This window comes from Procambarus clarkii, chromosome 13 (assembly GCF_040958095.1).
Source record: "Procambarus clarkii isolate CNS0578487 chromosome 13, FALCON_Pclarkii_2.0, whole genome shotgun sequence".
Lineage (NCBI taxonomy): Eukaryota > Metazoa > Arthropoda > Malacostraca > Decapoda > Cambaridae > Procambarus > Procambarus clarkii.
The window spans coordinates 12,200,584-12,213,759 of record NC_091162.1 but is presented as its reverse complement, the minus strand read 5'-3'; the positions used below and the strand labels follow the sequence as shown (position 1 = coordinate 12,213,759).

The 13,176-nt window shown below is 43.7% G+C and overlaps 1 protein-coding gene across 2 annotated transcripts in view; it reads right to left on the bottom strand.

Annotated features, from left to right (window-relative positions):
• Positions 1–10,659, bottom strand: part of LOC123757197 (sialic acid-binding Ig-like lectin 10) — a 49,857-nt gene extending 39,198 nt beyond the window's left edge. Inside the window, exons 1-2 of one of the 2 annotated variants that reach the window (XM_069323640.1) lie at positions 10,604–10,659; positions 8,516–9,934 (exon numbers count right to left, since the gene is read on the bottom strand). In XM_069323640.1, coding sequence (XP_069179741.1) covers positions 8,516–8,570 — 55 coding nt within the window. In that variant the 5' untranslated portion in view covers positions 8,571–9,934; positions 10,604–10,659. Of the gene's footprint in view, positions 1–8,515; positions 9,935–10,493 lie in introns of both variants that reach the window. The other variant, XM_069323639.1, reaches the window with a different exon arrangement.
• Between the last annotated feature and the right edge of the window lie 2,517 nt (positions 10,660–13,176).

The following is a 13,176-nucleotide window of genomic DNA, read 5'->3' as shown; positions in this document are numbered from 1 at the left end:
GCTTCCTGTGTTGTGGGACCACGTATGTCTGCTTCCTGTGTTGTGGGACCACGTATGTCTGCTTTCCTGTGCTGTGGGACCACGTATGTCTGTCTCCTGTGTTGTGGGACCACGTATGTCTGCTTCCTGTGCTGTGGGACCACGTATGTCTGTCTCCTGTGTTGTGGGACCGAGTATGTCTGCTCCCTGTGTTGCTGGTGGAGGAGGGGGGGGGGGGGGGGTTCGGATTATCTCTTGGTTGTGTCATTATATATGGCTCAACTCGGATATGGCTGAGAGTAGCTGGGCTTAATCGAGATTGTAATCTTCACGGGGATGAACGACGTCGTTAAAATCAGTTTGTGTCGTCATGGAGTGTTGAATGTGAAGGCTTATCACTGTGGTAAGGCATAGGCTTCCCGTTATTAATATTAAACTTGTGAGCTAGGCTTGGTTATTAATAGGTTTAAATAACACGGCTAGAGCAAACCAGATTACACACATTATATATATATATATATATATATATATATATATATATATATATATATATATATATATATATATATATATATATATATATATAATATATAGTGTGCTAACATTTATAATTGCGTGCTTTAGGTCGGTCGCTACTTGAAGTAGCCTAGCCTGGAGGACACGTCGCAAAATAAATATCGCTAAATGCTTTACACTTCAGATATTTTCAGTTCGCTGGTCCGAGTCTGGATAATGGGTCAAGATATTTTTGTTTCACTGAACTACATTAACGAGTTTTTCCTTTCAGTTAACGTACGGTTTTCTAGGAAAACCGGTCATTGGGAGCAACAGTGGCGTATGAATGGTAGATAGCTTTCTTACATAACTTCAGACGTTCTGGAAAGTCTCAAATTTTCTAGCACAAGTCTTAATGGTTCAGGCAAGGGTTAACTTGCACTAGAAAGATTGTTGGAGGGGTCAAGTGCGTTCTAGGAAGGATTTATCAAGGTAATAACAAGGGGCTGGTTATTTAAAATTACAGGGACTAAGTATTGACAGGCGCAGACCTGTTGTTATAGGATGGTAGTGTTGGGGTGTGGTGCTGGGGCTATGGGTGTGGTGCTGGGGTGTGGTGGTGGTGCTGGGGTGTGGTGCTGTGGGTGTGGTGCTGAGGTATGGTGGTGGTGGTGCTGGGGTTGTGGTGGTGCTGGGGGGTGTGGTGCTGGGGTATGGTGATGGTGCTGGGGGTGTGGTACTGAGGTATGGTGGTGGTGGTGCTGGGGTTGTGGTGGTGCTGGGGTATGGTGTGGTGCTGGGGTATGGTGATGGTGCTGGGGGTGTGGTACTGAGGTATGGTGGTAGTGGTGGTGCGTCGTGGTGGTACTGGGGTGTGGCAGGTAATGCTGGTGAATTAGTAACCATAATTATGAATATTAATACCATACAGAAATAAGAACAACTATAACAAAGATCAGTAGGAAGAGGGCTTTAACATGAAGACCACTCAGTGTTGCGAACAATAAGTGTGAGTGGTGGGTGCGGGTCACGGGTCACGGGTCACGGGTCATATATGAACTCTTAACGGAGAAGTGAGCCGGAGATGTTGCCTTAACAACACGTGGTGTTCACCTCAACATCTCAAGGGACCGGATGGCTGAGGGGAACAATGCCAGTGATTGGCAGTTAATGAATACGCACGCGGGTGTGTGTGTATTCATCTAGTTGGTAACAGGGGTATTAGGGTGTAAGAAACTGCCTATTTTTGTTTCTCGCCGGTGCCGGGAATCGATCCCAGGCTACAGGATTATGTGTCCAGCATGCTTTCCACACAGCCACCGGCGCCCCTATGTGTGTGTGTGAGAGAGAGAGAGAGAGAGAGAGAGAGAGAGCAAGAGCACCCACACTTCCGCTCTACAACATTAAACTTCAAGAAAGAAAGTCACAATACTATATAGAGCACCAATTTAGTTTTAAGTTAGACCGGCTTCTCTACCGTCCGCGACCACAAGTCTGTATCTAACATTACTGTTCCTTAATTAACTTATTTTTACGGACGGAACTGCTTGTTCAGAGATGGGCTGGGTAGGTTGTGTTGGCCGGGGGAAGAGGTGGTGTGGGCAGCTTTTAAAATGTTACACATGAGAACAATTGAAGGAGACAACAGTCGCTATATACAAGGAATTGCGGGAAATGGATTGGGATAGACTGCTTAAAATGCGAAGAAACATTGTAAACAGCAAGATCAAATGTGTCGACAAAATATACACAATTCCCGCCAAACACAAACCGTAACTGTCTCTATTTTCCGCTTGTTACAACTTGTAATAAAGTTGTTACATCTTGGTTTAACGTGTTTATGACGTATTAGAACGTTGTTACAACTTGCTATATTGTTATAACTGGTTAGGTGGTGTTAAAACTTGTTCGAACGTTGTACCAACGTCGTAGTTTCGGTGTGTGTTTGACGGGTAAGTACTCATTTAACTGGGAGTTCCACTGTGTATGTGAGGAACGGGTTTGACCAAACAGCCGGAGCCGGTCGGCCGAGCGGACAGCACACTGGACTTATGATCCTGTGGTCCCGGGTTCGATCCCGGGCGCCGGCAAGAAACAATGGGCAGAGTTTCTTTCCACCCTATGCCCCTGTTACCTAGCAGTAAAATAGGTACCTGGGTGTTAGTCAGCTGTCACGGCGGCTTCCTGGAGGTGGAGACCTGGTCGAGGACCGGGCCGCGGGGACACTAAAGCCCCGAAATCATCTCAAGATAACCTCAAGATAACCTCACGATAACAATACAACGGTGGAGAAAACGAAGAAGTTACGGTAGTAGCGAGGCGGGACCCAAGAGTCGAAACTCACACAGATATATAAACACATACGAAAACATGCTAGAAATTCTTTCAACGCCACAAAACAAGAGTTTGTTCCTCCCCAGGGAGCTCGTGCCCTTGGTGGTGGAGGGGAGAGGGGGTAGGAAGGAGGGAGGGAAGAGAGGATGGGGGAGGGAGGGGAGATAGAGGGCAAGGCAGGAGAGGGAAGGACGAAAGTAAGGTAGAAGAGGGAGGGAAGAGAGGATGGGGGAGGGAGGGGAGATAGAGGGCAAGGAAGGAGAGATCAAGGGAAGGCAGGAGAGGGAAGGACGAAAGTAAGGTAGAAGAGGGAGGGAAGAGACTGGGTAGGTGCAGAACATCAAGTCGTGTGTACTGGCTCCATATAATAACAAGGTAGAGGGTGTAGGCGTGGGTGTAGGCCAGGGTAGAGGCTGCAAGGTGTAACCTCAGTCACGTGTAAACACTTACACAATTTGTGTTTTTGAGTCCCACCGTCAGCAGCACCTTAGGGGACCTCTTTCAAACTTTCTCACAAGTCATTCCCGTCGTTGTTCCGTCCGCTGCATCAGTATGTCTGCGGTGTCAGGAAGACTACATCAACACACGCAGGTCACCTACTCCACCACGTCATAACGACATCACTGAGTGTAGAACTTGTCCACAAGTGATGTCCATCACCCGAGACATCCTCACTACCATAGTCTGGCACTCGGTGACCTCCATCCTCCACAGCCAAACATGTATGGCTTATGATGGCTTCCCAGCCGCACCGGAGGTTGGGAGAGTTACTTGCGGCATCATGGGGCTCCCTGCGGCACCAGTGGCTCCCTGATGGGGGGTGTGAAAACCCTAAAAAATTGGGTGTTTTTCCAAGTGTTTACCGTAACTTCACTGCCAGACTTACACCAGAGACCTAACACAATACACACTTCCCCTCTCCCAAGACCAAATCAACAACACACGAGTCTCCTCAAATATCCACCTTCTACCAAAAGGCGCATCACAACCCCAGCTCTGATAATTGTATTCTAAAGACCTGAAAACAACATTTGGGAACGTTGGACGTTTAGTAAACATGGAGCCAACCGGTCAGCAATCACCGCAGTTCTCAGGACTGTGGTGAAGAGGGCGAGGGGAAGAAACCCTAGACCCGAATTACCTTACAAATGCTGCTGTTGTTTCCATGTATCCCAATGAGCAAATATAAATAAGCCAATAGAGGTAAATATTTTCCAGATTGAATTCACAATTTATTTCGTCAATAACAAGGAACACCGCCATGGACTCTTATAAAGTCAAAAGACATCTGCAGGAGAAACGCACTCAATTAACGTGCAAATTGTGGCTTCAGAGAGCAGCCTAGCGGTTAGGGGAGCAACAGGGACGCCTCATACTCCGTCATCCTCCACACTCAGTCCAACATGGCGCCTGCATATCATTTCCCCTCAGCGAAATAATATGTTTAATTTGACAAAAATAGTCAAATAATAAAATAATTATCTCGTGATAAGGTTTTATGGAGACTTTTCAATTTACTGAACAGTTTTGACCAACGAAAATGCAATTTAGACATACACTGTGTAGAGAGTAGGATAAATACCCCAATAAGTGTATAAGTGTATACACTTAATTAGTGGTTACTTTAGCTCTGGACTGTTCAGGACTAAAGTATACTTAACACTTGGCCAGTAAGGTCTTACTAGTGGCCTTAATATCCCTCCAGCGAATTACAAGCCTAACTAAACACAATACAATCCGCTGCAGAATTACAATAATTATAATATTGTGCTCCACCCAAATATTTATATAAAGTATTTTTTTTGAGAGTAAATACACCAGTTTGCTTTAATCTTTAATACTATTAAGGATTAAAGGGGACTTAAAGGCAATTACCGAACGGTTGATCCCCCTTGCCTGGAGAACCTAGGCTTCCTATTTACTCTGAAATATTCCCTTCGCGATGTTCAAGTTTTCTACCGCAAGAGAAAGCGTAAACAAACAAATGGGATTCCGCTGGAGAAAAACAAATAATTAAAGTCTGATCAAATCAGGAGACCTGAGAGGCCATTAGCTTGCAAACTGCGGCGGCTGCTGCTTGTCTAGATGCAGTCATTACCAACCCTGAATTTGTTGTCACGTTAAGGGAGGCGGAATCTCTCCGGGGATGTGCTCGGTAATGACTACGGGGGGGGGAATCTCTCTGTCTCTGTCTCGCTCTCTCTCTCTGTCTCTCTCTCTCTCTCTCTCTCTCTCTCTCTGTCTCTCTCTCTCTCTCTCTCTCTCTCTCTCTCTCTCTCTCTCTCTCTCTCTCTCTCTCTCTTCTGTCTGTCTGTCTGTCTGTCTCTGTCTGTCTCTCTCTCTCTCTCTCTCTCTCTCTCTCTCTCTCTCTCTCTCTCTCTCTCTCTCTCTCTCTCTCTCTCTGTCTGTCTGTCTGTCTGTCTCTGTCTGTCTGTCTGTCTGTCTGTCTGTCTCTGTCTGTCTCTGTCTGTCTCTCTGTCTCTCTGTCTCTCTGTCTCTGTCTCTCTCTCTCTCTGTCTCTCTCTCTCTCTCTCTCTCTCTCTCTCTCTCTCTCTCTCTCTCTCTCTCTCTCTCTCTCTCTCTCTCTCTCTCTCTCTCTCTCTCTCTCTCTCCCTCTCTCATCCTTATAATTAGCACGAACCTGATTGAAGGTAAACTCTCCAAAATTGTTTATTTCAGCACTAAACATGTTCCTGTGACAGTTGTATAATATTTTCGATTTTATTCCTTTTAGCATTTTAATTTGCTTTCAATTTATTCCATAAATTATCACTCATGAGATCAACAGGAAATTGAATTAAAACCATAAGCCCAACGAATGTGTATATTGGTACAGAGCGGATTAGGTCACTGCTTCTAGCTTGAATATTCTCTATATTTCTCGCGTTCTTCGCTACTGAAATGGCGATGGACGGAGTTCCAGGATCCAGTTCTCTTGGCATTCTGGAACTACACACTGAGGAAGCTGCTGGAAACATGTACCAAAGAGGTACCTTTTTCCTGAGCCCTGATGGTCGCATGCCACTAACAAGAGGGTGGTTGGTTTCCCTCCACTTGGTGACTTTTTACTAATATTTAAATGAGCATTATTGAACAGAAAGCAGCCCGTGACAGCTGACTAACACCCAGGTACCTATTTTACTGCTAGGTAACAGGGGCATAGGGTGAATGAAACTCTGCCCATTGTTTCTCGCCGGCGCCTGGGATCGAACCCGGGACCACAAGTCCAGCGTGCTGTCCGCTCGGCCGACCGGCTCCCCGTTAAACTATACTACGGGAATTTATTTTCCCCAGCTCACAAAATAAAGGAGAAAGTCATGAAAAACATTGATAGAAACCGTGACCTCTCCCGACACCAGCCAGAAGATAAGAAAGTCTTGAACCAAGTGACAATGAGAGCAAGATAGCCTCCAACGGGATCATAAAGAACAATCATGACACCTTGTGAAACGCCTTAAAAAGAGACACATGTGATGTATGCCTTCACACGCCCACTTGGAGACTGTCAGCCCCCAACCATGTTACCTAGCAGTAAAATAGGTACCTGGGTGCTAGTCAGCTGTCACGGGCTGCTTCCTGGAGGTGGAGGCCTGCTCGAGGACCGGGCCGCGGAGACACTAAAAAGCCCCGAAATCATCTCAAGATAACCTCAAGATAACCATCTCTGTATATCCCTGCAGGTACAGCAGGCAGCAACACCATTTCAAGGCGCCTCACGATGTACATCCAACAAGGCCCAACAAAAAACTTATAATTCCAACACACACAACCAGCTCCTCACTAGAGATATCTTAATCAACAACACAGGAGTAATTGACAGACACGACGACAGTAGAAGATTAGACATCGTCTAAGCACTACTTACCAAACAATCTCGACCAACTATTAACAACCCAGGTCACATTTGTGTATATTTTGCCGTCTTCAAGAGCAAGGCAGAATATCAAGTACAGCGCCTTAACCAGCATAAGCACATAAGATGCAAATTGCATTAGGCCTATTGGGCTATGGGACACCTTACTTGTCTCCATTTCTCCATTCATCCTCCTTCGTTATATATATATATATATATATATATATATATATATATATATATATATATATATATATATATATATATATATACGGTTGCTGAAGCTAACTTGTATGCGTTTCAGCTCTGTCGTTGAAAATGTTGACAAGATTAACGAAACGCAGCTCTTAATGTTAGACTATCTGTAACTAAAATGAAGTTTGGAGAGTTAATTTTTCAACTACCTTCTTAACTTAAAAAGATAAGAAATATAGAGATTAGTGCTAGACTCTGTAATCTGCCCCTTTCTGCTATATATATAATATATAATATAAGATTTTTGTATATAAGATTTTGAGGTAATATTTTCCATTCTTTCATAGACAAAAGATATAGGAGCAGTAAACAGAGGGATGCCCTCCATAAATTAGCAGATTATGGCATATAATGCCGCTATCACTCCCACTCCCAGCTGAGGAAGGGCGCCACGCTGCCTCTACCCCCACGACAACAATGACAGAGTGTAGACCACTCCCACCTGTCCATCCCTCATTAACACTTGCCCATATAAACGAGGTCAATTAGCAGTCCCGATTCATTCATATTATATTTTTTGGAGTGTAGCCAGAAAAAAACATTTGTGAAAATGTAGTTTTCGAAGTGTAATGATGCGTGTGTACTACTCAGCTAGTTGTGCTTGCGGGGGGGTTGAGCTCTGGCTCTTTGGTCCCGCCTTTCGGCTGTCAACTGTGTGTATGTGTGTTGTTGAGAGCATGAGTTGGTGGTCACCATTATAACCAACATATCATTAAGGTTATTATACGTCATGTCTCTTGTTGTGAGACATGACTTGCTCACCTCACCAGAGAGATGAGGGCAAGACATGACTCTCACAATGTACCATTGGGTCTAAGGCGATTCTGGTCCTGATGAACTAATTAACGGACCGTAAGGGCCAGGTCGTTGACTCTTATACTCGAATCTTCTCGAGGTTTCTCGGTTCATTCTTGAACTGTTCTCAAAGTGAGACAAATCTTGACACAAACAGGTCGACCAGAAATACTGTTAAAAGGTCACGATAAAGGAATCAAAATAGAAGAGGCAGGTTAAGAAGGGTAGCCAGGATTAGCCATAGTGTGGCTCAGTGGTAGAGCAGACGTCATCTTTAATTCTTCACCCGACCACACCCCCCCGCCAGGCCTGGTAGACACGACCACACCCCCAGGCCTGGTAGACACGACCACACCCCCAGGCCTGGTGATCACGACCACATCCCACCTACCATAATATTACTATGAAGTGTGATCATAATGTAGTGATAACATGCCCCTCCCTCTCTCTCTCTCTCTCTCTCTCTCTCTCTCTCTCTCTCTCTCTCTCTCTCTCTCTCTCTCTCTCTCTCTCTCTCTCTCTCTCTCTCTCTCTCTCCTGTGTGTGTGCACATATGTGCGTGCCCTCAAATCATGAAGAAATTAACATGTGATGAATAATGTGAATATGAATAATCACGAAGGGAAACTGAAACAATAAATTACTCGAGCGCTTTCGTGTAAATCAATACAACGTCATCAAAAGTATAAACAATGCAGTACAATATATGAAATATATAGGTGACAAAAGTATATATATATATATATATATATATATATATATATATATATATGGTGTTCACAATAAGTAATGTCAAGTACTTACCTAAAGATGGCAGAACAATGGCCAGTACGACCAGATAGCCTCGGAGGGTAGTCATGTTCTGCTCCGGTCTGTGTTCTCGTGTTGCTGCTTGTTCTCTAGAGAACACCGGTTCTTGGTGGGGGCGAGGGCTTCCTGGTAGGCCAAGGGCTTCCTGGTAGGTCAAGGGCTACCTGGTAGGCCAAGGAGTTCTTTTATAAACAGATGTTGAATCGTATCCTAGGATCTGTACTTGGGACCTGCAGATCTTCTAGAAGTCCAGAGGTAACTCTAAGACCCCCCTGACTATATCTGGAAGAAATATCTTCACAGAGACCACGAACTCAACTTGAAACCTGATGTTCTTGAAACCTGTTCACTTGAGATCAGGGGTTCTTGAGACGTGTTCACTTGACTATATTATTTCCAAATATATTAGAGAGCAAGTGACGTGTCTGAGTGTCAGCAGGTGTGGCACTCAGACTCTGTATGGCACCACAGTGGTGGCTGGGGTCGTGTGGGGAGGCTGGTGTTCTGTATGAGGGGGGAGGGATTACATTCGTGTTCCAGGGGATTACAATTGATGGGAGGGATTAAAATTGACGGGATTACAATTGATGGGAGGGATTATAATTGATTGGTGGGATTACAATTGACGGAAGGGATTACAATTGATGGGAAGGATTACAATTTATGAAAATTATAATTTATTTGAATTGGATCAAATGAGGGGAAGGGAGGGGAAGAGGTTCAATACGATGGTTTCCCTTTTATATCAAAATATTTTTATTGTAGAACAGCTCTATTGTAGAACAGATCTATTGTAGCACAGCTCTAGTGTAGAACAGCTCTGTTTTAGAACCTCTATTTTAGAACAGCTCTATTTTATTGAGATCAGGATTCTGTATGGATCCAGGGATCTATTTTATGATTCTGGTTCTCTTTAATACATGAGGTTATATTGAATTAACGGGTTTAAATGTTATGCATGGGGTTCTATTTCATTATCTTCTATTCCATGCAAGGGGGTTCTGTTTCATACATGGGTTCTATTTAATGAATGAGGTTCTATTTCATACATGTTCTATTTCATGTTGTTGGTTCTATTTGTGACCGCGCCACATTGAACACCTTTCAAAGCCAATGGTTCTGCTAGAGATCTTGAGGTTCTTTGAGACTAACTGTTCTCTTTTTTCAAAGTATGTTTTTGAACCAAGTATTTCTATTTGATATCAGAGGCTTCAAGAAATAGATTTCCATTTGAGATAAGATGCAGTTCAGGTAAATGGGTTCAGATTTCAAAGTAACGCCTGTGGTTTAATCTGTAAGTAGTGGTTCAGTTTGTGACCAAAGGTTCTGTTTTGGGTTTACAGTGTTTTATTTCAGGTTAGGTGTTGAATCCAGGATAAGGTTCTTTTTCGTACTATGGGGTTTCTTTCTGGTCTAAAGAGTGAAAGTAAAATACCAGGTTTTCTAATTAATTTTGGGTTTTATCATTTACATAATTTGTTATAATATACATCAGGAGTTCTAATTTACACCATTTTTTTCTCATTTACATGTGTTCCAATTGACACCTGGTTTTAGCCAAAATCAGTCGTCCATGCCTGAAACGTTATGCGTTCAATCATACAATCTTGTTGACACACTCACACTACCCCAGAGTCATGTTGACACACACACTACCCCAGAGTCATGTTGACACACACACACTACCCCAGAGTCCTGTTGACACACACACTACCCCCTGAGTCCTGTTGACACACACACACTACCCCAGAGTCCTGTTGACACACACACTACCCCCAGAGTCCTGTTGACACACACACACTACCCCCCAGAAGGTCATATTGTAAACACATGGCCACATCAACACATGAATTTGTTTTCTGAAGTAAATTTCATTATTTTTCACTCGAGCGTCTGTATATATGGCTGATCAAATTTTGATGTTCTGTCATAGAATTCAAAGACAAATATCTGCTGTAACTGAGAAAACAACCATGACGCAGTTGTGTCTTGTTCTGGACATGTAAATCACACGCAAAGTCACTCGCGGATATCACGTGCAGAAGTCTGTAAACTGCGAGGCAGAGACCCAGAGCCACACACCCTCACTCCTCCGCGGCTCAGGAGCAACTGGCTGGCCAGGTCCTCCTGGACTCCATTCAGAGCGGCTCCCCCACAGTCCTCTCAGACAAGTGAGCATCACCAGCTGGTCCTCATGGACGATCAGAACACCTTACTTCTCTATGTAACACCACCTATTGGGTGTTATGCTCACCTATTGGTTCCTCTATTGGGTTTAGATATGAACCTGAGCTGGTTCAGTATAATTTTTTTTTTTTTGAGATATATACAAGAGTTGTTACATTCTTGTACAGCCACTAGTACGCGTAGCGTTTCGGGCAAGTCCTTAATCCTATGGTCCCTGGAATACGATCCCCTGCCGCGAAGAATCGTTTGAATAATAACTGTGGAGAGCGGGCACAGGTAAGCTAAAGGTGTGAACATGGAGACGTATTGAGGGGGTAGAAATAGCCTAAGCTACTCTATCCCTTTGAGATGTATTTTTTTTCTTGTCTCAATAAACATACTTGAACTTGAGACGTATTTAGGGTGGTGTGATTGAGGGGATCTTTATTTTCAAAATATTGTTTCCAATGGGTTTGAAATATTATTATTATATTAAGAATATAAATTATTGACTTAGTTGCGTTAGTTTAGGCTAGGTGAAGCTAGGTTAGGTTAGGTTAGGTAGGGTAGGTTAGGTTAGGTTAGGTAGGGTAGGTTCGGTCACATATCTACGTTAGTTTTAACTCAAATTAAAAAAAAAACTTATCTCATACATAATGAAATGGGTAGCTTTTTCATTTTATGAGAAAAAAAATCGAAAAATATATAAATTCAGGAAAACTTGGCTTACTAGGCAAATCGGGCCTTGTATATTAGGCTGAGTACTGCGTTCTGGCTACTAGGTACAATATGACTCAGGACTTTATGACATCGTCAGTTATAAAGGCTCACACGCAATACTGAGTCATTTGAAAATACTTTTATGACACCCGCTGCCACAAACATTAATTAAGCTGAGACAAATAATAATAATAATAAAAAGGACAAAGGTCAATAAATTACGTTTATGAGTAAGGAAGAGACCATCAAGAGTAATCCAAGCGCCAGATTTGATCATTTTGTAAATAAACCGCCGCCATTGTTGCGTGACGACCTGCCAAAATCCGGATTTGTTTACCATTATACGAACGAATGCCGTTTTAACACGGATTTAGATATCTGTTTTGAGCGGGTTTACTGTACGTAATATTCGCCTAAATAGATGGTATAGTTTAATATTTATGATAGGTAGGAAACATTTTTATTTGAAATTAATATTTTCGTAACTGTCTGATTCATAATTAGTGTGAAATACATGTTTATATCAACGCCGGAGAAATTTAACAAATGCCAAGGGATTACACTCCAAAACAAAGAGTAATATATATACTTATAGCAGTATTTGTAGTACTCTCAGTCTACCAGTAGTTGCAGTAGCAGAACTACTGCTTCTGCTGGCAGTACTGCCGTCGTGTAGGCCTCTACTGCTGTTCTAACTACCACTATTGTTATTACTAGGCTGTTACATGATTATCATTTCCGATAATAAGATATTTTTTTAAGATATTCATATAGGGAGAGGGAGAGAGATAGGGAGAGAGGAAGAGAGAGAGGGAGAGAAGGGGAGAGAGGGAGAGGGAGAGAGGGAGAGGGAGGGGGTAGAGATATGGAAGGCAACTTGCGCACTATCTCACCCTCCACTTATATCACCCGCCCAAGCTGACTAAACTTTAGATACATCGTATATCTTTCTTCATACTCTCGCTTCCCCCTCATACTTCCCGCTCACTTGCCTCACACTTCTCACTCCTTTGCTTCACACTCCTGGCTTCATTGCGTCACGCTTCCCTATGAAGCAAGGAAGGAAGCTGCTTCCACCGACGGGTGAGCTGGGTGGATTATGACACCAGAATTATTTGCCTGGAGTGTGAGCTCCGTAATCCTTGCCTCACCCTGGGCTTGGGTTCGCATCTGCCTCTTGAACACCTGCTTCTTCCGTGGAGCAGCCTCTCTCTCTCTCTCTCTCTCTCTCTCTCTCTCTCTCTCTCTCTCTCTCTCTCTCTCTCTCTCTCTCTCTCTCTCTCTCTCTCTCTCTCTCTCTCTCTCCAGTCCCCACTCCACCCAGACAACCAGTACCGCCCCAGTCCCCATGCTCAAACTATTTCCGTCTACTGGTGTCAATCTGGCGCGGGTCACGCAAAGTTGTCGGCCCCAACTCTGGTCTAAATCACTGAGAATTACCAACTGGTGAGTATCCTGATTAGACAATTGTTTTCAATTATGAGTGTGAGGCAGGCCGGGGCAGGTCTTTTGGCTATTAGAAAGGTTTGACAAAGGTCCCATAGGGGACCTTTGTAGCAAGGAAAGGACCTTCCTCCCCTCTGTAGCAGGGGGGCGGAGCGGGGTCATGTAGGCCCCGGGTTATTGCCACTACCACATTCCTCTTCACTATATAGATCAATATCATTATTTTTCCTTGAAAGAAAACCCCGCGGCGAATCGTCATCGAGGGTGACCTGCTCCTTCCCGGAAATGTTCTCGTAAACATTGACAATTATTACTTGTGTCTT